The 26,254-nt window shown below is 35.5% G+C and overlaps 1 protein-coding gene across 2 annotated transcripts; it reads right to left on the reverse strand.

Annotated features, from left to right (window-relative positions):
- Positions 1–8,879: 8,879 nt before the first annotated feature.
- LOC149501305 (apyrase) lies at positions 8,880–26,048 on the reverse strand. 2 transcript variants are annotated; one of them, XM_089733572.1, is made up of 11 exons: positions 25,835–26,048; positions 20,020–20,242; positions 18,773–18,970; positions 14,445–14,575; positions 13,197–13,347; positions 12,302–12,428; positions 11,392–11,549; positions 10,967–11,048; positions 10,400–10,558; positions 9,340–9,488; positions 8,880–9,139 (listed from the first exon to the last, which is right to left on the reverse strand). In XM_089733572.1, the coding sequence occupies exons 1-11, from the start codon at positions 25,939–25,941 to the stop codon at positions 9,005–9,007; spliced, it is 1,620 nt and encodes a 539-aa protein (XP_089589698.1). In that variant the 5' UTR covers positions 25,942–26,048; the 3' UTR covers positions 8,880–9,004. The 2 variants fall into 2 exon arrangements, with proteins under 2 accessions (XP_089589698.1, XP_089589700.1); XM_089733574.1 differs by lacking the exon at positions 25,835–26,048 and adding an exon at positions 25,709–25,731.
- Between the last annotated feature and the right edge of the window lie 206 nt (positions 26,049–26,254).

Here is a 26,254-nt window from a genome sequence, read left to right on the forward strand (position 1 = left end):
ACTTGAAATAAGAAAGAAATAGTTTCAAAATCGTAGATAACAGTAAAATAAAAAGTAAAAGAAACGATAATTTTATCAGAAAACAGGAACAGTGTGCTAGCAAAAAAAATATATATACACTCACTAAAATAAATAAATCAGTTAGCGGAAGAGGAGTGTCCGACTTTGGAAAACAGTCTTAACGGTCGACAGAGAAATGGAGCCCGCGAGGGAGCTGCTAAAGTAATATATTATTGAACTTTAACTCGTGACTTATGCTCAGACTATAAAACTATTCTGTGACGTGTAGTGTACGATTTTTAACGTGCCTAACGGGTCATTAACTGATGACGGTTTTCATGAAAACTCAAAAGACTTTAGCGGATTTCAAAAAAATATGACAATCGGATTTGTAGACGAGCTTGCGGCTGAATTGTCGTGAGTAAGGACCATCGCTCATAGACATCAGCAATGCCAGGAGCAGACCCAAACTCTACCCTCCAAAAGCCTCATAAAAGTCGCATTCACATACTCAAGATAGTAAACATTCACGATAATTTTATACACGTTAAGTATTTATAAATATAAAAAAAAACCTCAATTATGGGCACAAATGCAAAATACAAAATTACCACGAAACAAAATTAGAATAATTTAGATACTTCGAGCATCGTTGGTCTCCGCCCCGGGAATCCAGTGAGAGACAGTAAAATTCCATAATCTGCGGCTACATATATAACATGAATGTGGTAACGGTTGGGACCTCGTTGGTAATCTACTGACATTGCTAATGGCTCGGATAATGGCCAAGCATTAAAATCTTTTGTGGGCACAAGTCACGCGCACAGACATATTTAATGATCAAAAACAGTTTCTTTTTATCTGCATCAAGGCTTAACGATCAATAAATTTTCGATTACCTGGATTTATATAATAGAAATTCCGTGCATAAATGCTGTAGTAGCAGGTAGTGAAGAAAATTAACGCCAAGAGGCCAGATAAATCCGTATATCCCTAATTTAAATTAAAATTATCTGACAGAAAGTTTTAATTAGGCAGATAATTAATTGTATAATTAGACGTGGTTTTGAGGTTACCTTTCTCACTATGGAGACAGTTAACGTCCCCAGTTGGAAAGATAAATTTCACAGTGATTTTTGAACAAGTTTTCATGCTCCATTCAAATAATTCCCTTAAGAGTTGTCTTAAACAAAGCTCTTACAATTCTCATCTCACTATCTCACTATATTATATGGAAACATTTTTGTTGAATTTCGTGTTCCTAAACCAACAGCGTCGTTTTTCACAATTGTACAAAGTTTTTCTAACTAATTGACAATTTTTTTTATATTTTTTTTATTGCTTAGATGGATGGACGAACTCACAGCCCACCTGGTGTTAAGTGGTTATTGGAGCCCATAGACATTTACTACGTAAATGCGCCACCCACCTCGAGATATAAGTTCTAAGATCTCAGTATAGTTACAACGGCTACCCCACCCTTCGAACCGAAACGCATTACTGCTTCACGGCGGAAATAGGCGGGGTGGTGGTATCTACCCGTGCGGACTCCATAGAGGTCCTACCATCAGTACAAATTGACAAATTTTATAAATCCGTCATCCGTGACCAAGAAAACCTTAAAGTATCCGATACATTAGAGATAATGTAATAGCAAAAAAAAACGCGAGGTTTTAAAAGGTTTCAATTACGTAATTTTATAATTAAAAGGTAATTTATGATCTAGTAAACAGATGGGGGTACCTACTCGGTGTTTCATCGATGTTCAATTTACATGTATTAGACATGTGGTTTGTTATTTAATTTTGTTCTTCGCATTCGCGGGACATTTTTACCCGGAATATGTATATAAAAGTCAAACACACTATTTCAATAATATCTATAATGTTCAGATATGTGTGTAGGTATGTGTACAATATAAAAATATGCCGTTGCCGGCGGCTCGAATTAAGAAAATAAGCAACTCTTTTAGGGGGCTGGGTGTACAGCTTTTCAACAAGATCCCACTAAACGTTCAACTACTACCTGTTCATAGATTTAAGAAAACTGTTAAGGAACGTTTGTGCAACAAGGCATATTATAAAGTTAAGGATTATTTACTAGATGGCACTACGTGGGAATGAGGCGCTCGCTCCTGGCCTTTTCATTTTTCATTATTATTATTATTTTTTTAATTGTATTTTTTTTGACTTGTTTTTTCTATTATTGTGAATATTTCTATGTATTTAAAAAAAAGAAATTTTTTGAGAAAAAACAAAAAAAAAAAGCCCGCTGAGTTTGTTTCGCCGGTTCTTCTCAGGACTGTGGCTTTTTTTGGAACCGGTGGTAGAGTTAACATTGTTATTTGTATTTTGACATTCAACAAGTGTGTCATACTGACATCTAAGTTGAAATAAATGATTTTGAATTTGAATTTGAATTATAAACTTAAAAAAGAGTAAACGACGTTATATTAATATAAATTATAATAAATTATAATTTAAACTAAAATTTCGATTTTATATTATAGAAGTTAAATCGGCGCGCGAATCTTGTTGAATGACGTCACAGGACACCTGCGCGTTCAAGAAATCCGATCGCGCCCGATGACACCCGAGTGCGGCCGAATGTTTCACGCTACAGACATGCAAAGACATCCACTATAGAATTATAATATCTTTGTGCCCAATATGGATTTCCTTTTGAACCAAAAGACGTGATCGCTTGATGTCAGAAATAAACTAGTGGTGGGAACCAATCAAAATTTATTTAACCCTAGCCCTAGGAAGAAACCTAAATGTAGAAATAATTTATTTTATTTATTCATCCAACTTCATGCACAAAGGTACAATTGCGGACTTAATGCCCGAGGCATTCTCTACCAGTCAACTAAGTGTGGTATAGAGAGTTCTGTGGTAGGTACATTACTTTTTGGGAAAATATCAAAATTTATAATAATTTTATGTACATATACAAACACATACACGGTATATCATCTGGTATACCGTATAGATATATATCATCACATACAACAACGTACACAATATTATATTAGGGGTTAGAAATTACCGATCTGTACTGAAATATTGAAATTGGTTTTTTTTTTCATTTTACATATTTATTCAAAATCTCTACCATTATTATCTACGAGTATACATTGCTGTCATCTAATAGGAAGGCAGGAAGGAAAGAAGGAAGGAAATCATTTATGTCTTTGCGATAGAACTGTGGTGATCTAGATTCTACAAACATTGTAAAAGCATTTTGTACTGCCTCCTGGGAAGAAAACTTTCTATAACGTAGAAAATTATCCAAATCACGAATGAAATGATAATCCGTTGAAGCAAGATCTGGCGAATACGGAGGGTGACAAATGATTTATAATTGCAGTTTCTATAGACAGTTAAAACGGTTTCTCTTGCTGTATGAGGTCTCGCGTTATCATGGAGCAATAATGGTGAAAATAGATTCATGAGTCGAGGCTGTTTCACTGTAAGTTTTGCTATCATTGCTCAAATTTCGGCACAGTAGACATCTGCCTTTATTGCTTGACCAGATCGGAGATAGCTATAGTGAATAACACCATTCTGAGACCACCAAACAGTTACCATTACCTTTTTATTCCACCATCTCTTTCAATTCATTGTTGTACACAAGTATGCGCGGCGTTCCACGTGGTTCGTTCTTCAAATCAAATTTCCATCACGAAAGCGTTTAAACCAAAACCGCATGGTGCGTTCATTTGCAGTCCCCTCTCCAAACGTAACATTGATATTGCAAGTTGTTTCTGCAGTGTTAGTAGGAACTCGTATTCAAAAATCACTCGAATTTTCAGAGTATCCATCTTTCTTGTCTAAGCTGAATAAAAAAACCACAGAAAGTCGATAATCAAATGTTGCACGTTTTTTTAAAGAAAAACCTCATAGGTGCTATTTGAAAAAAGGTTCACTCAAAAATCTCAAACCATGTAGGTTTTACGTCAATTCGAATTACCTACCTATTACAATAAAACGGCAATTTCATATTTTAGCCCTTATTATCATGATAATAATAATATTGTATACAAATTTATTTATATTATTAAATATAAAAATATATATTATTAAATGAAATTACATTTTTATCCCCAAAACTCATTCCTCCACTGAAAAATTTTACTTAAATTTTTTACAAGCATACTTGTGACATTAAAAGTATTTTTACAAGGAAATTAAACAGTCTCTCAGATAATTTTGTGCAATTAAAACTTAACTGTAAAAAGTTTTTATTATTATTTTAAGACTCAGTTTTGATATAAAATTCTACTCAATTGCGTAACTGCGTTTCAATTTTGGTGTAAAGTAACGACTATTTAAATTAAAAAAAAATATCCTTTTTACTTTTCTTTCGAGTTCTTTGTTGTGAAAATAATTCGCAAATTTCACATTTAGCATTGACTGTTCAGTAACGTAAGCTCACGCACACTTAGAAACAATGTTGTAATCAACACCGGCTTGTTATCTACGTTTACATTGTCATTCGGGGATGTGTACATACCACAGATCTCTACAGATGCCACTTAATATCATACAATGTTCTTGGATTACCGCTGCGATGGACAGTGCTTCCCCTGAGACACGACTATCGTAGATGCAAAAAGCTCTAAACAGCCCGCTTCTTTCATGTTATTTATCGAGCATTTTATTTCTTTTGAGTGAATAACTCTTCTCTCTCCTAGAGATTCTGGTTTTATTACTAATCGGAGTTGCATCTTTGTAAAAGATATAATTAAGATCATATTTACGGTTTATTCTCGCGTTATTATTATTTATTTCTAACTTTTCGAATATTTTACGGTTTACGTGATCACGAACGCGATATTAAACCGTAAAATTAGTTTTAATTATGTAGAAAGCTGATGAAAACTATTTTAAAAGATGCTTGGTGTTCTGACCTTATTTTGTCATGTGCATAATGCAAAATCACTACTTTGCTGAATCTATCACCGAAATTACGACCCAATGAGAATATTCATCGAGAAACTCAGTGGGTTGTGCTTAGTAGTTTGTCAGTGGGTTGTGACAAGTACCCCAACGGTACGATATCACCCTAATCGTACCGATATATGATATGTGACTCGGTGACTGACTGACAGTCTGTGGTACCAATGACACTGGAAATCCTAAGTTGCTTACAGATAGCAATGCATGATTTGTTCCCAGTTATTTATCTTTTGTCTATATATATAAAAACGAATTGCTGTTCGTTAGTCTCGCTAAAACTCGATAACGGCTGGACCGATTTGGCTACTTTTGATCTTGAATTATTTGTGGAAGTCCAGAGAAGGTTTAAAAGGTAGATAAACATGAAAATGCTTGTAATTAAATAAAAATAACAATTTTGTTTTTACTTTGGTGCCTCCCCCGTCGGACGGATTTCTTTTGTTTGTTTTAAGTTTATTTCATACAAAAGTTTAGGTATTTTATTTATCGATTGAGGCACTACGAAGTCTGCCGGGTCAGCTAGTTATTTATATTTATTGGAACGAAGTTCCTTATCGCGCGTTGTGAAAGGGGGCTAGACGGAAAAAATTCTTACGAAAAGTTGTCACGACACTTTTTAGATCCGTCATTCTGACTAATCAACGTGTAGGCGCTTATCGCGTGACATTGCTCGTATCCGATTGGTCCGCGTAATGAGTACAGTTTCTCGAGATAGCGTTTCAACAATAGTAATTTAGTTCATAGTATTGTTTTTTTCTTCTTCATAATGCCGTAATTTATTATTATAACTTGAAAAAAAAATTACAATTCCTTCACTAATTAATCGAAAGGAACTTCGTTCCATCCGAGTGTCCCCTGACACCTCTGAAGTTTTTTATTTATATGTTTCAAAACGCCAAATCTGAAACGATGAAATTAATTCACTCAGAAAGATTTATCGGAGTCTAAGCCTCTTACCTGGTACGTTGAAGTATTACAAACATCTGGCACTACAATGCCGAACAGACGGTGTCCGTCAAATTATACCGAAATAATGGCTTCCAATTAAATTAACATACATTAAAATAAATTACTAAAACTCAGTTAAAAACAATTTCAGAGGGATGTAACGAAAGTTGTTTGTTGGAGGATCGGTGCGTCGTCCACAAAACTTGCTGCTTTCTTTGAAATATTAAAAATATAATTTGGTGTCACCGAAATAATTCGTAAAACGAAGATTACCAAACTTGATCTTCCAACAATACTAGATATGAGTTATTAAGAGATGTCACCGATACCTTTACGATCGGCAGACACTGTAGTAGCTAATTACTCTAATTACTAATCAACTGCATTAGATTCTCGATCGGTGTCAGTGTTTTTGACAAATACACTTGATAATTGGTGTCCAAGTATATTCGGTGTATTCTTAGTCTCCTATGTGTATTTCTGACATCCATAGCACAGAGAATAATCCTAGCTTGGATCCAATGTACGTATATGGGACTAATAGTTTTTATTTTATTTTAAAGAACTATCAACAACTGCAACAGTCAATAATTAGATTTATGGCAACTGTTAAAGTACAGGCATAAATTTTTTTCAAAAAAAATTAATGGGACAATGAATACATCAAAGTTTCACTATAAATTCACCATATTGCAACAGAAACTTAAACAAAATAGCAGAATTTTTGTAACGAATTAGAAACTCCTGAATTTTTTGCACCAATATGTCAGTCAACTCTCGAATCCTTCTAAACTTTTCCCCTCGAAAATCGTAGCGAAGTTAATGTAATCCCGCCTGTGTCGGTCAATGCATGCCGTCCAGTTTAACGACCCCATTTTTCAGTTCAGCCAGATATTTGTTTGCATCCGTCTCTGTGGATTCCGCCGTCCCTTTGTTAGTTGTCTGAACTATTTAGATCCGATTTACCGGTACCGAGCGGTAAAAGGCTTACAGTTTTATTACTTTTTAAATAAATAAATCTTAAAACTGTAGTTCTGACTTCTGTTTAAATAATCCTTGTGATTAAAACGAGTCTACAACAAATCATAATTTACAAATATTCAACCTAAACTGTTGTGTCGGTATCCTTCTTCGTTAGGAGGGGTCGGCTCAATGTTATTATATTCGTGAATAACATTATATCCGTCCAACTATTTTACTGATTATCTACCTTAATATGGAAATAATTTCATTTTTGGCTAAATAGCGGAAAACATATATAGCCATAGGTCGAAATACGTTACAGAAGCATCAAAGGATTATAATGCGCGGAAAGATTATATAGGGTTTTCTTATTATTGTTGATGTAGATTGAAAGCAAATCTCGCAGTAACTATAGGTACTTGATAATAAGTTAATACAACAGTAATGACAAATTCTTTAAGACGGATCGAATTAATGAAATCAAACATTTTGTAATTTAAAAAACTGGTTGAAACATTATTTCTATTAAGTATCACTCAACATACAAGACCCCTTTTAATTAATTAGCGGTCAGCAAATTCGCATCTGAGTCCAACGACTTGGAGCTTGCTCGATATTCGCTGAGCTGTATATTTGTACAGTCAAGATTCTACAAAATTTATTGACTGGAGCATTCGAACATTGTTTGTACAAGTGTTAAAGGTTGAATTTGTAATTCCAAAGTGCACCTTGAACTGAATATTGACGAAGTTTTTTTTTTTAATAAAACCAGACTATAGACTTGACACAGTTGCGTTGTGCTAATTTTTTAAATTGTAAACATCTACAAAATAGACTTTTTTACTTAGATGACAACATTGTCTACTGCATTACCGAGAAACCTGTGGTTGAACTATGAGTTCAAATGTTCTACGCTCCATGACTGAAGCTAGGATTTTCTCCTGTACTACGGCTTACCAAAATAGCACATTTGCAAAAAGATACAAACTCCCACCGGAATCCAACATAGTGCAGTGCTCGACATCTCAAACCAACAAACAAGCATGCGATTAGTTAACAATCGCTTGTTTAAATTATAAATAAATAAATATTTACTAACAATCACACCACGTTAAATTATTATCGACCATTGACATAGAAACAGTTATATTTTTAGAGGAAAATTAATTGATTGCGTATGTTCTCTCTCTTCTCAAAGTTCTTGTCGATTTCCCAATCTACGCGACCTGTGACATCATCACTGACTTTCTGAACAGATTGAAATTTCATTATGATTTAATCGATTCGAATGATGACTAACTTTCTTACTATATAAGATAGGTACCCGCATCAAAGAAGTTAAATTTTCAGCAATTGTTTATTTTATTAATCTCGTTAGGCATACGATCCATGGCATTCAATCATTACCGGAAGAAAAAGACATCGCAGCGTACCACTATCTTATCTGGAAAAATGAGGTTGAAATCTTAATAGTTCAATCTGAGTACGTAAATAGTTTGGTCACTAGCTATGAATTTACAAGTGAAATTACTACAATAGATTATCCTTCTGAGCTGAAATTCTCGCAGGAGCGAAGGAATCTCATATTATCTTCTCTGGTTTTAGAGACAGAAACATAGCTTAGTTTTTTTTAAATTGCTTTTATGGGTAGACACATGGCACACACCTGTCCCACTCATCAAATCGAAACGCATCACTGTTTCACGGCAGAAATGGGCAGTAATTACACAAATTATAATATTTGCGGGTTCGATTTTTATTACACGATGTTATTCCTTTACTGTGTCACGAAGTTCTAGGTAAAGGTTTTTCAAGTATGTATTTCATTAGAAAAAATAGTACCTGCCTGAAAGATTCGAATACCGCCACAGATGCATCGCTATATATGAATACCCTAAACATATTTTACTGATTAGGTCATGGGAACTCAAAGAAAAAATTAATACCCATGTTGAATTATTTTAGGAATGAGCAGCGAGTTTACTAACTCACGAAAAAAAGTGTAGATTTAGTAGAAGCATTTATTTTTAAACTGAACATAGATTTAATGGAAAACATTAAAAATAGATTACTTTATATATAAGTAAAATCAAATGAACTATAATATCTTACAAACAACAGTCTAACTACAATTATTCTATAATTTTTAGTCTACCGTCAAGTGGATGTTGTGACTCATCTATCGGAGATATTTCCTTTATTATATCTTCAAAAACTTTTAGCATTTTCCCCACATGTTTAGGGTTTCGTGAATTTTCTTTTAGCATCTGAAAATTTTAAATTAATAATTAGATTTAAACTAGATTTCAAAATTACTGCGCTGCTTAGACTATATTCAAATATAAAAAAAACACTAAATTATTGCACTGCTTAGATTAGAATTTCCAATAGTAAGCAGGTGGTGGATCAAAATTTGTCTTTCAAATAATTAACTTTCTTCAATAGATAGTTAGTTTATTTAATTTACCGTGAATCCAGCTCCTCCCATTAGGAAATAGTCCAGCGTGGCCAGTTGATAGACTTCATCCGGGTCTAAAGGTCGGTAAACATCACCTCGCTTCACAAGTACTGATGTTACATTCCGTGGTAATGTTGTATTGACTGTGATTCTCATACCTGTATCGTTAAAAAATATTTTAGCATTTTTCTCAGTGTTGTCAAATCGTATGCATCTATTTACCAACAGACCCATTTTTCTAAAAAGTTTTTAGTTGTTTATTATTAGTAAAAGGAGAGACTTCGATTTTCTTTTCTACAAACTAAATTAGCAGACAATTTCCTGGAGATCTGCCATAGATCAGTAGAGAAAGTCGTGTCCAAGAAATTTATTATTGGAATACGGAGGCTATTGACTCTCTAATCTGAATAGGAACTTGCCCACTTTAATACGCTCAGATTAAGCCAATGAGCTTACCAACACGTCCGAACGTTGCTGGAATTCCCTCTTCCGCTACGAGCGATTAGGTGAGGAAAAAATACATCGGCCGGAAGTTTCAACTCTAGTGCTATAGCAGCAATTCTATTGTAATATACTATAAAAATTATTTAAATCAACGCTCATGAGTTCTTCTCGTCAAATACAAGTAGGGTTTTAGATAACCAAGGTATAAGGGAGGATTAGATATCCAATATAGTAGTTTAGAAGTACTCTGGTAGTATCAAGGACATTTCATCAATGTGAAAATCATCCAATATACATATCGAATGAATATTATGGAAATAATATCCAGCATTGTCTTTCACACCACTTTTTAGTTTACCGACTCTTTTTCCCTATCTAATCGTTGGTAGTCTAAGGGGCTATTCCAACTTCACGCGGACCGTTAATTGAGTTGACAGGCTCAACCTGAGAGCATTGCTAACTAGCAAGAGCAGTGCTTCGCTGAATCTACTACCGAATCGGAATCGCGAGTCACTGAGAAGATCCGAGAAACTCAGTGGGCTGTGTCTATGGGCTTGACCGTCCAATCGCCTTATGCATTATGCTACACTTTAGGTTGTCTTAATTATGAAAAACTGAGACTTACCAGAAAACTGTGGCACCCAAGGTCCAGAGAATGGAACACTGTTATAAGACTTGCTGAAGCACTTTCTCAATGCTTCCAATATATACCTCCCTTGAATTTCCAATGCAATCAACTCATTAGAAAATGGGAATATATTGAGGGCCGTAGCACGTGTCAATTCTGTTGAAAATAAATTATTTAAATTAAGTTTGTTAGACTGCTAAGTTTATTGATTAGTTTTAGGAAAGAAAATAATCAAGAAATTATTCTTAAATTTATTTCTGAAGATCTTTCAGAAATTATTTTTCAAAGGGTCATCATATTACTATTTCTCGCTTTGGTGCATTTAAATAACACTATTTTTCACTTTTTAGCTGATTACAACGAGCTCTTGCACTGGAAAATGTGAAGAATGAGAATGTCTGCACTGAAGCATGTTACCGAACCAACTAAATTTAAACCTAAATTTTATTTGAAAGTACTGGCTTCGTAACTTCACTGCGTTAAGACTTGATGAGCTTGAAACTGAATTATGATTATGTCCTGTAAGTGCTTATAATTTATAAGGATATGTTTTTAGTAACTTACTTCCCGACGGTAGAGGACTTCTTATGTTATTTCTTAGTAAAAAAGCTATGGTTGTCAAATTCGTTGGATACTTTGCAACAGTCTGGAATGTAATTACTTATAAAATTTCACCTACTTATATCCATATAGTTCTAGTCATTATTCGTTCCAAAAATTGATAAATCTAATCTAAATAGAATCTAAATAGTTTTATTTTTCCAGCATATCTTAGTCAAGTCATCAAGTACCTTTTTACCAGAAAGTGCTGTAGGCTTCAGAGCATCTGGGATAAACTCATCGAAATCTGTCAATTCTATTCTAGACAGGAAATTTCTGAAGGTTTATCTTCAACTTCATCGTAAACTATGATGTAAAGCACAGGAGTAGAAACAATGCTAATAAAGATGAAGCTGATTTAATTATATTATTAACAAAAATTAACCTACCGCTCTCCAAAAACCATCGGCTACTATATTACCCAGAATACATTCGTGAGCACTACAATTGTAATCCGATAGAATTTGATTGGAATATCCGATTTCTTCATCGACTAATGAATGCAATTTTTTTTTGTATGGTTGCAGTAAAGATAGAATGGCCGGATCTATAAAGATTAGTATTTTGAAATTTAATATAACACTATGTATAAAATACTAATGAATTTATTCTATAGATCAGAGCGTGTAGAAAATATTTAATAGACTACTACACATCCAACTTAACAGAATATAATTTGCATAATGTTGTTGATATTATATGATATTCTAAAGAGAACAGAACTCGGTCGATTTTCAATAGGACATATTTAATTTGTAAAGTCTGTAACGCAAAACTTCATAAAATATATCCTAGAAAATATAATACCCCAGAATACACGAAACTTTATTTACAGAAAAGAGTTAAAAGAGGAGTTAAAAGCCAAGAGAGCCTAAAAATTAAACTCAATAAAAATAAGTTTCGAGTATCTTGCATCGATCGTGACCGCAATATTACACTAAACCATAGATAGGTAAGTACTAGTACTACTACTACTAGTAGTAGGGTTTTTTTGTAAGTCAACACGACTTGCCCATTTGTGCCGTGAAGCAGTAATGCGTTTAGGTTTGAAGGGTGGAGCAGCCGTTGTATTGTAAAAACTGAGACTTAGAACTCATGTCTCAAGGTGGGTGGCGGCATTTCCATTGTTGGTTTCCAGTGAACATTTAACATCAGGTGAGCCGTGAGAAAGTTAAAAGTTAAAAAGTAATGCTACTCTAAAGTCCACCGTTTTGTTATATTCGTCATTTGATACCCTAAGCAACTTACTTTAAAATTAGTAATCTTAGTTTCCCAAATATATACAAAAATACTTATTACCTTCTGGAATCGATCTGTTCAAAAATATCGGAGATCCCTCAAAATCCACAACTTCACCACTTTTGTCGAAAAACACTGTTATGTTACCCAAATATTTGGTAAAAGATGATGCCGTTATAATTATTACCTAAAAAAATAAAGAATACATATATACTTTATATTAGGGTTGATTACAGAATATAATTTCATTTGAATTCATATTATCATCATCATGGACAGTATTTCAGTTGATGCCAGAAACTTGTCTTCTTGTTTTCTCTTAAAACCAAACACAATAATAATGTATACTTATTGCTACATGCGCTAAATGCGGACTGCACAAGACCGGTCACTGTTGCAAACCTTGGGGAAGATCTATGAGGGACTGATGATGATGACAATGATGATGATGAATAAATTCTAATGATTGATCTAGATGACATGTAAAAACATAAAGTCCTACATGAACCCAAAACGCACCATAGTTAAGCTACTTACTTTACCGTATCAACAACCATGCTATCCGATAACAACGAAGTATAGAAATCAGAATTATTAATATTTCATCTTTGAAATTTATCACGGACCCAAACAACTCTCCCCTCTTTACTATCACACAAACGAACGCCATACAATGACGATTTGTTCTCGTCTATCCCTAACCTAACCTGGATCACTACGCTCAATACGAGTGCGTTTCCAGAACATATTTTTTTTATAATATATCGACTTGGGAATTTTTCTTTAATGTTGATATGCCACTGAGTGCCTTAAAAAATTCCGAGCAGTGCCCCCTTTTATTTCCGTTGACTATGAGCAAGTGAATCGATCCTTTGCCTCGAAAAGAAATAACAAAAATAGAGAAGCACGCATATTAAAAGGTTTTTTTGCTCTTTATCTTAAGGCTAAAGCTTACCTGGTGATCACAACCTTGCGTAGCTTCAACCAAGATTGGGTATGGGCCAGCTACTTTTTCTTTTGAGGGTGGTTCACCATTCCAAAGCAGACTATGCGTGTGTCCACCAACTATTACATCTATGTTTTCCCCAACGGTCTTTGCTATTTCTCTGAAATAAATTATGCTATCGATGTAAAAACATTTCTTCATCTCTTTCACTCAAATTTCTTTCAGTGCTCTCCATCCAGCTTAGTTTCGCATCAGTCTTTCTTTAAGTCAACCCGATCGACTTAAAGAACATTTAAATGCAAAGACTCCGGTGCTGTATTTTCCTATAAAACGTCATATTTTGATTTATAGTTGGTCCATAGCTTAAGAGATCGGGATCGCAAAGTTATAAACGTAATAAGCTCTTCATAATTTTGATATGATGTATCTATAACTACCTTAAAAATTTTAAAAACTAAAATTAAGATACGTTATTAATATTTTTCAAAATTATTAAGGGTATGGCTCAAATATTTCTAAATATGTTGATTTTAGTTCAAGCATTTCTGAAAGCGCGTGAACTCGCATTAGTAGTAGTAATTCGTATTAAATTAAAATAACTTGTAGATTATTGCTAATTCCGATTCGTATAATGTTTACTTTTGCATAAAGTTTTATAATATTATAAACTGCACATCGACGCAAGGCAAGCAATCCAACCATACTTTAATACCAGTATCATGTTGAGTTTAGTTAACTTGAATTGGTTATCTAATAAAAAACATGTTTTTTTTTATTCTTCACAGTAAACTGTCTTTATACATTCAACTGTAGTTTTCAGAAAAAAAAATCATAGGCGATGCATGCACAACTTCAAGCGGCATGTCCATTTCAATATCAATAATCTATCTATAGTAGTTTAAGTAGAGCTTGAGGCATTATTCTTCTAAGTCTTCTTGTATGCTTGAATAAAAATTCTGCCCTTAAATATAGTTTTTTTTTCTTTTCTTACTTAATCGTCGGCAGCCTAAGCCACTATTGCACCTACGCTTGGATCAGTATGGCATAGCCTAAGAGGCTTACTTACACTGACTGGTGCACATAAAATTGCTAAAAGCATGTACCCCGAGTTCTCTCGAGGTCCTATCTTTTGAAAGTCATTAGTTTTTGTTCTTTTCTGCGTTATTTGTCAGGGGATCAGCAACACAATAACTTTTTTTTTCAAGTTCACTATATATACTATAGATACCCACTATAGATATTATCTTAAGAACTCACTTGTCGACGTCCAAGCCACAATGTGACAGAACAATTATGATATCGACTCCTTTGTCTTTTAACAGCTTAGCTTCTCTTTCGACAACAGGAATTGGATCCAGGAATTTTACGTTCTCTGATTTTGATGCAATCTGTAACCAAATATGTAAGCGAAATATTTAGAATAATGTTAATGCATCACTATTGGAATCAATGAGTTATACTTATGATAAGAAGAATTCAGTCATAACGGAACGTAATCTGAAATGTAAGAATGAAAGAGATGCCCAAATCTATACTAATATATAAATCTACAGTGGTTTTTACGGATTTTCCGATATATTTTCCGTTTACTGAACCATGCATCCCATTGACTTGAAACTTGGTATCCATGTAGAAAATACATGTACTTAATGGATAGGCTAATATTTATATGAGTGTTGGACTCCCTAATAATAATGACAATAAATAATAATGTTCATTTTAAATGCCCAGCGAAGCGGGCGAGTGCGGCTAGTACGAGATAAGGTTAACCATAAGAGAGTAAACGAATATCGTATTTGTCTGAAATTTATATAGATTGTTAATTTGAATTGTAGTTTATATAACAAAGAAAATAAAAGAGAATAGAAAATAAAAATGAACGTCAAGTTTTTATATAAATATATAAACTAGAAGTCTCGCAGTAGTCGAAATTCGACTATAGTTAAATGGAATTGTAAGTTTGTACACTATTATGATTGTATTTTATACTTCTATAATCACAAATTTCCTCAAGGCTACACTATAAAAAAATATTAATAAAGACAAACAATATTTAATCTATTCTCAATTTGACCACAGACGTCAAGAACAAAAGTTTGACAATAAATAGTATGCATGCGTGTGTGCGTCAAATACATGGTATGTAATGTGTGTAATGTTTTCTTTATTGATTTAATGTATCTTTTATGCATTATTGAAAAAAAATATTAGCATTGTGCACTTCTTCTCAATATTCTCTATAAGTGTGGAAAATTTCATACACCTCCGTCCGCGCAATTTTCGTAAAAAGGGATACAAAGTTTTTGCTTCACGTATTAATATATAGATAATAAACGTTCTGAGGTTTTCCCGCTATATATCTAATAATCATATGATTATGATGCTAGTGAGAGCACGTAGCGATATCACGCGTGACTCTCATCCTGCGTGCACTGTTTTGGTAATGCACCAACCGAGAAATTATTACTTATTACTGGTGGTAGGACCTCTTGTGAGTCCGCGCCGGTAGGTACCACCACCCCGCCTATTTCTGCCGTGTACCAGTAATGCGTTTCGGTTTGAAGGGTGGCGCAGCCGTTGTAGCTATACTGAGACCTTAGAACTTAAATTTCAAGGTGGGTTGCGCATTTACGTCGTAGATATCTATGGGCTCCAGGCTCCACTTAACACCAGGTGGGCTGTGAGCTTGTCCGCCCAACTGTGCAATAAAAAAATAAAAAAAAAATTTACAACACAACACAAGCAACCTAATTAGATTGCACTATAATTTAAAGTTACTTCAACATTTGAATTTGTATAGTTTTTTTAATTTAAATAAACATGTTCAAAAGCAGGTTAGTTAGGAGAATGGCATAATTTGATATCACAGTACGCTACAAGCAAACACGAAATGATAATTAAGGTGTAGCATAAATTATGTTTTTGATATTTTGACGACGGCCCATAAAGACAGTGTATATCTACTTATACTAATATTATAAAGGAAAGATTTGTTTGTTTGTTTGTATTGAATAGGCTCCGAAACTACTGAACCGATCTGAAAAATTCTTTCACTGTCTGGAAGCTACACTATACCCGAGTGACATAAGCTATAATCATTTCAGAAAAAAATTAGGAATACTTACTATAACTCCAATAATGTAACCCAAAGTGTAAAAAAAATACCTAAAATATTCTAAAAATCGCGTGCCCTGTGAAAACTATTGATGATAGAATAAAATAATGTACTACGACATTGTAGAACACATTAGTATTTACAAAAAGTGTCACTTTAACATATACACCCAAACTACAGCTATGCCTTTTTTTTATTGCTTAGATGGGTGGACGATCTCACAGCCCACCTGGTGTTAAATGGTTACTGAAGCCCATAGACAGCACTGTTCTTGCTAGGGCCAGTATTAGCAACACTTCCGGCTTGAGCCCCAAGAGCTCACCTACACGCTAGGGTAAAGCTGAAATAGCCTCTCAAGACTATCAGTTGCTTACCCCCAAAGTTACCATCGTTCATGGACGTTAGTAATGCCAGGGCCCTATCGTATTTTGTTTCATTTACTTAAAATTTATTCTAATTCCCTTTATCGGTAGACGATCACAGACCTTAGTTATGCCAGGGGCATAGCGAAGTACCTACCACCGTAATATAAGCGTGTGTAATTATTAAACCATAAATTCAGAACAAAATCCAGAACAAATTTGATCATAGATTCGGGGTGTAGTCAGAGAATCATTACATCGTTCCGAATAACATTGACTTTTATTTTTTAGCAATGCGCTACTGTTGGATTTTTATAATACATATTTTATAATTAATAACCAAATCTAATGACGAATGAAATTCTTTTAGGGATATTAGGGGCTTCAAACCTATCGGGTAAGCCTTTTTTACTTTTTTAGTTTTGCGTTTCATCTCTTTTAATTTATAATTAAATATAAATAATATTAAAAATGAAAAGCGATGAAACGCATAAAACAAAAATTGACATAGAACTAAAATTAAATAAGAAACACGTGAGCGTTTTTATTATTTTATTAATGTGTGCTGTTAATTTTGGATTAATAAAACAAGGTAAATAATCAAAACACAGAGTGAATAAAGTGAATATTAATTAAAAAATTATGTTGATACGATGGCGCTCGTGGCATTGGTCGTGGCTGTGATTTTTATTAATACGCTTTTATTAGCTTCAGACGTATGTATGTATGTTTGTAACGGAATCTTTGAACATGATTTTGACCCCCTTCAAAACGTCGGAGTAACTCGAAATTTGGTATACTGATTAAGGACCGATGACAATTCAATACTTAAAAAGTAGAAAAAAAAATTGAAAAAATTGAAATTCAACTAAAAAATGAAAAACAAATAATACTTTAAAAAAAAACTAACAAAATAGGCTTTTATAGAAAATCCAATAAAAAATAGAAAATAAATTTTAATAATATAGTTAAATAGAGATAATGAAAGGAAAGACTAGATATTGTAGAAACTGCAGTAAAGTCCAGATTTATTTTCACACGTTTTGTACTAGCTGCTCATGATTAGCTCGTTGTTAAATGGTTACTTGAGGACTACACAACGTTAAAGCTACTATTTAACTCGAAACATGACATATACGGGAAACCAACTGTGTCATTCAAGCAAAGCGCGCGAGTGCTTGCTGTTTTAAAGAAAACTTAATTAACTACTCTTTGTTTGTGGAAGGGATAATGAGTCACATGTTCATCTTCCCACAGTCGGGACTATAAGTTGACAACCACCGGTAAGTACTACCGACCCGTCTATTCCTGCCGCGAAACCGTAATGCGTTTCGGTTTGAAGGATGGGCAGCCGTTCTTTTCTAAATGTGGGTAAGTCCCATTTTTCGATGTTATATGACAGCATTTACGTGGTATATTCCTATGGACTTCGGTAACCTCTTAACACCAGGTGGACCGAGAGCTCTTTTACTTATAGAAGAAAACGCAAAAAAAAATCGGTTGTCTGTAAAGTCGGTTTACTGACGATAGTTGAACGTGACAACGTCATAAGAAAATACTGATGGAATGGTTTCATTGTTTACAAGAAAACTTTAATTTTATTTGTTTGATAGATATTTTGTATGGACAATTGACACCACATTCACTTTTCACTGAACTTCATACTTGACGAAAACATGTAAATGTATTATTATATAGCAGCTGTCTACGCGGATGCATCGTTCACTCAATTAGGAGAGAGACAGATGTCGACCGCTGCCGAACGCGGAGGCCGATTGTGCCTCTTTGTCGCTCGTTGCGCGCTCTCGCTTGCACTTCAAGCCTTAAATTGAACGCCTCAATGAGTCATGTTTTTTCGTGCGTGGAGCCGGCTCCATCGAATTATAAGACGTTGTCACGTCAAAACCCTCCATAACTTCCACTAAAGCACTCGATCTCGTAACAAAGACAGGTGTTGGAATGACGTTGGCAAATTGCTTACACAAAGCTTGTACAAATTAACAGCATAGCCCTATTTGCCCACACTGGACGTTCTGGTCTGACCATTGGCTCTCAAATTACAATACTGTATTTTTTGTGTTCTCATATTAAAAATCCAAAATACACACCGGTGTTTCTGTAGTTATCAGGCCGATGACTCCGATATTACGGCCGTTCTTTGTTACAACCACGTGTGGCTTGATGATGCCCTGCAATGAGGGCACATCGCTGATGTCTATATTTGCAGCTACGACGGGCGCTTGTAGGGTCGCGATGTAACGAGATAAATCCGCTACCCCATCATCGAATTCATGGTTACCTATTGCCTGAAATATTTTAGGTATTAATCAGTATTAATATTCACGTATAATACTATACTATACTGGTGGTAGGACCTCTTGTGAGTCCGCACGGGTAGGTACTACCACCCTGTCTATTTCTGCCGTCAAGCAGTAATGCGTTTCGATTTGAAGGGTGGGGCAGCCGTTGTAACTATACTAAGACCTTAGAACTTATATCTCAAGGTGGGTGGCGAATTTACGTTTTAGATGTCTATGGGCTCCAGTATCCACTTAACACCAGGTGGGCTGTGAGCTCGTCCACCAATCTAAGCAATAAAAAAATAAAAAATAATAGTATCGAGCCGTGGTTATGACGTCATCTGTGACGTAAAGAACTGTATTGTTTTCGGAAGTCAATCTGTGCCAATTTTTGTGGAGGCGAATTAGCGTATCTTCACTAGTAACCAGTGAAACCTTTTATTTTACTCAATACTGTTTCTGTCATACAGAAGAAAGCTCATCGAATTGTCGATCACATTCTTGCATTGCTCATGGGCATCAGCGAAGTATGGGGCAAAGCTAAGTCGCCTACAAGATCTTTACAGTCCGATTACAGATATATTTCCGTATAGCATATAGCATCAAGCTCTGGAATGAATACATTTTCAAATATAAAATCCTTAATACGGTTGGTTTAACTTTGCCCCTAACACGGACATAGGTCCATAACCATCAGTCAGGTATTTGTGCTGTTTACTAAATTAAAAATAAAATGAACAGATTTACAAGTATGTCTTCCGTTCAAAATCGATACAAACACTCCGGTCACCGTTCTAGTTGAACCCGTCGCTTGCGACGAAGGTCTCAACGAGTACATTAACCCACAGACACAGCCCACTGAGTTTCTCGCCGGATTTTCTCAGTGGGTCGCGTTTCCGATCCGGTGGTAGATTCTGCGAAGCACGGCTCTTGCTAGGGTTCGTGCTAGCAACGTCGTCACGTTTGAGCCCCGTGAGCTCACCTACTAGTTAAGGTTACCCTGAAATAGCCTCTCAAGACTATCAGCTTAGATAGGATAAAAAAAAGATACATACATGGACATCATTTGGTAGCAAGTTGATGAATTTTTGGGTTACATTCCATTTCAATAGGGTGTACCAGTAGGTGCCCTGGAAAACGTCTCCTGCGTTCAATACTAACGTTTCTGGATAGGCTTTGACCAACGTCGTTATCTCATGGTAAAGACGAGCGAATCCTCCCAAGCATTGGGTGTCATTATTGCGACACATCGGAAACTGGAGTGAGGTCTCTTCAAATCTATAAAAAAAACACAACCGGGATAATACGTGTAAGGTTTGTTGTAAAATAATTATATTAAATTTAACATGTCAGAGTTAAGGCATTTTTCGCATTGCCAAATGCAACACTGTTGGTGGGAGCGATGGCAGTAGTGGAGACGTGACATAATAAAAAAGGGGGTAGTCTGAAAAAACGGGACAGAAAGCAGTGTATTGGACTTTTTGGCGGGAACGCGAGGAGTGAAGTTGTGTGATTTGTTTTATTTTGTCTATTTGGTGTTTCTTCAGGTTTAAATGTGTGATATTGGTGGTTTATTAACTGTTTAATATCTGTGAAAGTTCACAAATGTGAGAAAATGAAACAAAGCCGCTGGACGTCACTTCTCGGGATCCTCCAAAAAGTCCAACGAAAAAGTCTCAGTAAATGACCACCATTTTACTGAGATTATATTTCATCCCATATCATCTCATCTCACTTCATTTGATCTCATCCCAGTTGATTAATGTCTCAAATTAATCATCTTCATTTCATTTCATAATTTTTCATAAAAATAAGAGTATAAATTAAAATAAGACATGACTTAAAGGTCTTAGTTACCAGGTCATAAAATACCTAAAAAAAAAAAAAAGCTGTGTATTCGGTAGTGAACAGGTGTCTAAAGATTGGACAAGTGGAGCTACAAATAAAGCAATACAGAATTAAATAAACTACTGCAATCTGTGTATTTATTTCCTGGCTTTGGAACCCGGGTCTTACACACGCAAGAATAACTGCGATCTTATATTTTAGTTTATAGCAAATTAAGTATATGATTATATTACTAAAGAATAGTGGTGTAATTAGTATGCAATATAAGTTTAATTACATTAGAGAATTTAGCAAAATTAATATGATTAATTTTTTGAGCAAAACACGACTGTTTGCCATGCTTCGTCATGTGACCGTCGCTAAATGTTTGAAAAACATTCAGCTGTTGAAGCAACTCGCGCATCGCTTATTATACAAATACAATACATTATTGTTGTTATTTTTTACTTTAAACAGCTCAATGAACTCAGGACCCATCTGTTATATAAGTTTATCTAAGTTTACCGAAAACCATAGGCATCATAACGCCAATGACGCGACCTTGAGACATGACCTTTACTGGTGGTAGGACCTCTTGTTAGTCCGCACGGGTAAGTACCACTACCCCGTCTATTTCTGCCGTGAAGCAGTAATGCTTTTCTGTTTGAAGGGTTGGGCAGCCGTTATAAGTATACTGAGACCTTAGAACTTATATCTCAAGGTGGGTGGCGCATTTACGCTGTAGATGTCTATGGGCTCCAGTAACCACTTAACACCAGATGGGCTGTGAGGTCGTCCACCCATCTAAGCAATAAATAAATAAAACAAGACGAGGTCGAATTTTCAATTGTATATATACCCCCTAACAGAATTAGGCACGATGATGGTATTTCCCCATATAGATTAATAATACGACCTATGACCAACATGATTTCCCCACCAATTACTTAATACCTACCGGGTGGGCTGTTTCCACATCTACAGCAAAGATAAGTAAATTTTGGCTTAGGAACGCTCATCAGAACTATTTTCCTATTGTCAACATCAACAAGCTTTGTATGTTTGTCCACAGCAATTATACTGAATGGCGATCACAGCCGCTCTGACAAGAGTGACACGACAAAGGAAAGGAAAGGGTATTTATAATTCAACTTTCACCCGCTTCTTATTATTGTATCGTCATAAACTTGGTAATCGTATGTGTTTATCACAACACAAAGCTACTTTTGAGCTAGTCTGATTATAAACGTCTCAGATAGCTTAGATGACCTATGAGCTCCATAAATGGGGAAAGATAATAAAACAGACAGAATTGGAACGCGCTGCAATTTATGATAATATAATGATATAATGGCATCGCATTTTGAAGTCGTCATGGCCTAAAGGATAAGACATCCGGTGCATTCGTATCGAGCGATGCACCGACATTCGAATCCCGCAGGCGGGTACCAATTTTTCTAATGAAATACGTGTACTTCACAAATTTCACGATTGACATCCACGGTGAAGGAATAACATCGTGTAATAATATTCAAACCCACAAAATTATAATTTGCGTAATTACTGGTGGTGGGACCTCTTGTGAGTCCGCACGGGTAGGTATCACTACCCCGCCTAATTTCTGCCGTGAAGCAGTAATGCGTTTCGGTTTGAAGGGTGGGGCAGCCGTTGTAACTATACTTGAGACCTTAGAACTTATATCTCAAGGTGGGTGGGGCATTTACGTTGTAGATGTCTACGGGCTCCAGTAACCACCTAACACCAGATGGGATGTGAGCTCGTCCACTGATGTAAGAAATTAAAAAAAAAAATTCGACACGAAATCACCTCAAACATACGGATTACCTAAACAAAATATACCTATATATATACTTTGACAGTTAACTGTTAACAATAACAACAGACGTACCAGTTCACCTCCTTGTAATGTAATGACCCATTAATATGACAAGGCCGCACGTACTAACTACATTATGACAATTCTCAAGTTTCCTTATTAACCAATATACTGGACAACGTCCAATTTAGGTAGCAACATGTTAATGTATGTGTGTATGTTTGTATGGCTCTCTTCCATCTGCCGGGAACGTGTTATTAGCTTCTTCGGACACACCATGAGGTCTCCCAGACATGAATTAGAGAAGCTCATGATTGCGGGTCGCATAGAGGGCGAGCGCGCCGTGGGCAAATCACCAGCCAGATGGTCAGATCTAGTAAGAGAAGCACTTGGTGGTAGTCTGTACCATGCGGTCGAAGCCACCCATGATCGAACACGGTGGAGGAACGTCACATGTGGTCGCGATCCTCAGCAGTGAGGAAACAATATAGAAGAAGAAGTATGTTTATCCACATAAAACTGGAGAGCCGTTAGCTCAATTCATAGTCCAATATATGAAACTTTGCACACATGTAGGTACCCGTAAAGGGTCACATGATAATTCTGACGAACATGGTTACCGCATAGGTGGCGTTGGTGGCAGTGATTTTTTTCTTTTGAACCATAGATCGAATTGATAAGAAAACTGTATACATATATAGAATACAAATTAGGTTCACCTAAATATATTATGTCTTACGTAGTTAGCTTTCTGGATTGTCTTAATATTATGGCTTTTATGTTTACATTTTTTAAATTGCATTTTGTAGCGGGCGAAGCCGCGGGCGTAGCTAGTGTATTATAATTTACAACATAAATCCATAATTAATATGTTGCTTAAACATAAGCACTCGCAAACACAGCATATTATTATGATAAATATTTTAAAAATATTTTGGTCTTTGAAGTCATTGTGGCTTAAATATACATTAGCTATCAACATTTTTTTAAGGATATATAGGTATACTTATAGGTTGGGGAAAAAGTCTTTTCGCCTTATAGTATGTATGAACTTGTAATAAAATCTCTTTGGCTATACTATTTGTATCTGGCTGGTTTTGGTATCATTAAAAGTTTAAATTTTAAAGAAGATAATTCCAAATTCCAATTAGGAAAATGTGTGATTTTTATTTATTTTTCGTACTGTCAAGATGAGTGGACCTATGAAGAAATTTTAAAATTTTACTACAATAATGGTAAAAATGCAACGCAAGCCGCGATAAAAATTTGCGATGCTTATGGACCTAGTGCAATGTCTGTGAGAGTAGCACAAATTTGGTTTAAGCGTTTTCAATCCGGAAATTTAGACGTCAAAGATGCACGCTCTGGTCGCCCTATTACGAATAAAATGGATGCCATTTTTAAAAAAGTGAAGCAAGATCGGCATATCAGTAGGCCCGACGTAGCTGAAGAACTGGGAATTGACCACAAAACAGTTTTGGCGAATTTGAAAAAAACTAGGTACACAAAAAAGCTCGATATTTGGGTAGCTCACAAGCTCACTGAAAGAAACCTAATGAACCGTGTACTCATTTGTGATTCTTTATTATGACGTAATGAAACCGAACCATTTTTGAAGAAGCTGATAGCTGGTGATGAAAAGTGGATCACGTACGACAAGAATGTGCGAAAAAGGTCGTGGTCAAAGGCCGGTCAGGCTTCACAAACAGTGGCAAAACTCAGGTTAACTCGCAACAAGGTGATCCTGTGTGTGTGGTGGGATTGGAAGGGCATTATTCACTGTGAGCTGTTGTCTCCAGGCAGGACCATCGATTCTGAACTCTACTACGAACAACTGATGAGATTAAAGCAAGAAATTGAGAGAAAGCGGCCGGAATTAATCAACAGAAGGGGTGGTTTTTCATCATGATAACGCTAGACCTCACACATTTTTAGCCACTTAGCAAAAATTAAGAGAGCTTTGCTGGGAGGTGTTACTGCATCCGCCGTATAGTCCTGACCTTGCACCTTCAGATTTCCACCTGTTTCGGTCTCTTCAGAATTATTTAGGTAGTGTTAGGTTAATATCACGAGAGGACTGCCAAAACCTGAATTCGTCGTGGCCTTAAGGATAAGACGTCCGGTGCATTCGTGTTGAGCGATGCACCGGTGTTCGAATCTCAGGCGGGTACCAATTTTTCTAATGAAAGACGCACTCAACAAATGTTCACGGTTGACTTCCACGGTGAAGGAATAACATCGTGTAATAAAAATCAAACCCGCAAAATTATAATTTGCGTAATTACTGGTGGTAGGACCTCTTGTGAGTCCGCGTGGGTACGTACCACCACCCTGCCTATTTCTGCTGTGAAGGAGTAATGCTTATCGGTTCTAAGGGTGGGGCAGCCGTTGTAACTATACTTGAGACCTTAGAACTTATATCTCAAGGTGGGTGGCGCATTTAAACTGGTGGTAAGACCTCTTTTGAGTCCGCGCGGGTAGGTACCACCGCCCCGCCTATTTCTGCCGTGAAGCAGTAATGCGTTTCGGTTTGAAGGCTGGGGCAGCCGTTGTGACAATACTGAGACCTTAGAACTATATCTCAAGGTGTATGGCGCATTTACGTTGTAGATGTCTATGGGCTCCAGTAACCACTTAACACCAGGTGGGCTGTGAGCTCTTCCACACATCTAAACAATAAAAATAAATAAATAAATAAAAAATTTTCACAAAACATACGTGTTCGCAACGTGAAATAAAGAAAAAAAAAACATTACAGAATCATGCTCGAGTGATGATAATAATGTGCATATAATCTGTACTCGTGACACCAAAGCCATTAGTTTCCTTATTATCACAACTTAAAATGGCTTTGAAGTGTTGGTTCGAAGCGGTTTCGAAGATAAGAACGTTATGTTGACTGATATAATATTTTAATCTATAATATAAAACCACTCGTTGCTAATCTTAAATTTTCTTCGCGTGTATTGAGTCATTAAACAAATCAACAACACGAACTTCACGCATTATACGAAGACACGAGCATTACAAAAACAAAAAATTATGAATTCTTTCTAATCTGATTGATGACAAGTACTAACTGTTACAAAAGAGATAATGAAACATCCGTTTAGTCTTGTGTTTTATGTTGAGTGCGTTCATCCTTAAGTGCGTGATCGTGAACCAACTCTATAAAAACAGGTTCAATGCCTTCAATAAGCACTTACCGAGCGTGAAAATCATTGTAATGCACTATATGAAGAGGAAAAGTATCAATATCCACCGCTTGAGTCCGTAAAAATAAAAAAATAAATACTATGTTAAACACTGTCATATCGACGAAATGTATCAGTTAATCGATTATTATTAATGCGGAATCGATCATTCGCGGTAACTGCAACGCAGCCGTTCATGAGTAAAGTATAAGAAAGACTAAAGGCTTAAAATGTTCGTTAACAGTCGAGTTTCATTGAAATCGCTTGACTTCGAATTATATTCTCTAGGTCAAAGAAATACTGAACAAAATTGTTTAAATAAATTAAATAAAAAATATTTCCGTAGGTCATTTAAAAATATTTCTAAACTGTGTTTTTAAAGTAGACATATTTTTTTAATGCCCGTGGCTAAATGGATGATTTAAGTCACGG

The sequence above is a fragment of the Bombyx mandarina genome, chromosome 16, assembly GCF_030267445.1.
Source record: "Bombyx mandarina strain Sakado chromosome 16, ASM3026744v2".
Classification (NCBI taxonomy): Eukaryota; Metazoa; Arthropoda; class Insecta; order Lepidoptera; family Bombycidae; genus Bombyx; species Bombyx mandarina.

Coding starts and splice junctions, on each gene's coding strand:
- LOC149501305 (XM_089733572.1), bottom strand. CDS start 25,941: ATGACAGTGTTTAACATAGTATTTATTTTTTTATTTTTACGGACTCAA. Junction 18,971..20,019: donor TGCTACCAAATGATGTCCAT/GTATGTATCTTT, acceptor AAAATATTTCAG/GCAATAGGTAACCATGAATT. Junction 11,550..12,301: donor GAACAGATCGATTCCAGAAG/GTAATAAGTATT, acceptor TAATCTTTATAG/ATCCGGCCATTCTATCTTTA.